Below are 807 nucleotides of genomic sequence, written 5' to 3'. Positions count from 1 at the left end.
AAAAGCAGCTATTCACTCACCCGCAGCGACTGAGCGAAGTGTCGTAGGATTTCTGGGCCGGTGATGTTGTCTCGGTTTTCCATCTCTTCTGACGCATCCTTCGGGAGAGAGAGAACGACTCACGAACGGGAACGATGCATTAAGGAAAATCAATGGGCAATCTGCACACAACTCAGCGATTACAAAGAGAGAGAGAGAGAAAACGGGGTGATGAAGAGGATATGTGCCGTTAAAGAAAATGGGCTTTTGTTAGGGGAGGCTTTCGAAAGTGTAAGAGCAACCAACTGAAGTCATGTGTGGTGCTACATATATATCAGCGAGGATTCTGATAGAAGGATGGCTTAGCAAATACTACTAGCATGGTATTAAAAGCTACGTGATTAAGAAGAAGGAAAATAGAGGATGACTGAAGTATATTTTCAATAAATCGTCATCTTCAAATTTATCATACACCGAATCGTAGTTTTATGCCCAAAACTAAGAGAAGTCATTAATTTTCACTAATATGCGCTATCTAATATTATTCGGAAGAGCTGTATGAGAAAAATATAAAGATTTATAGAGTAATAAAGGAGTCACGTTTAATATCAAGCGTTTCGGAGTTACAAGGGGATAAAGCGCGGGAGATGATATGGTTAATTTATAAATTTAGTAAGCATTTTGAAGACTTATTTTACAAAAGCTTTGTCAAACACGAGCAAGGAAAAATGGTAATTGGTGCTCCAAAGGTAACGTCAGTATTTGGTGCATGTCAATCCTCGCATTTTTTCGTGATATCTGTGTTCCATGTCTTTATATATGCATGTG

General features: G+C 38.9%; 1 protein-coding gene across 4 annotated transcripts in view; it reads right to left on the bottom strand.

Moving 5' to 3' along the window:
- Window positions 1–807, bottom strand: part of LOC119585223 (poly [ADP-ribose] polymerase tankyrase-1-like) — a 13,965-nt gene that overhangs the window by 6,433 nt on the left and 6,725 nt on the right. For 2 of the 4 annotated variants that reach the window (XM_037933879.1, XM_037933880.1), the window contains exon 6: window positions 21–98. The exons of the other annotated variants lie outside the window; for them this stretch is intronic. In XM_037933879.1, the coding sequence (XP_037789807.1) occupies window positions 21–98 (78 nt within the window). The remainder of the gene's footprint in view (window positions 1–20; window positions 99–807) is intronic. 4 annotated transcript variants of the gene reach the window in all.

The sequence above is a fragment of the Penaeus monodon genome, chromosome 19 (genome assembly GCF_015228065.2).
Source record: "Penaeus monodon isolate SGIC_2016 chromosome 19, NSTDA_Pmon_1, whole genome shotgun sequence".
Classification (NCBI taxonomy): domain Eukaryota; kingdom Metazoa; phylum Arthropoda; class Malacostraca; order Decapoda; family Penaeidae; genus Penaeus; species Penaeus monodon.
This window is presented reverse-complemented; position numbering and strand designations above follow the sequence as displayed.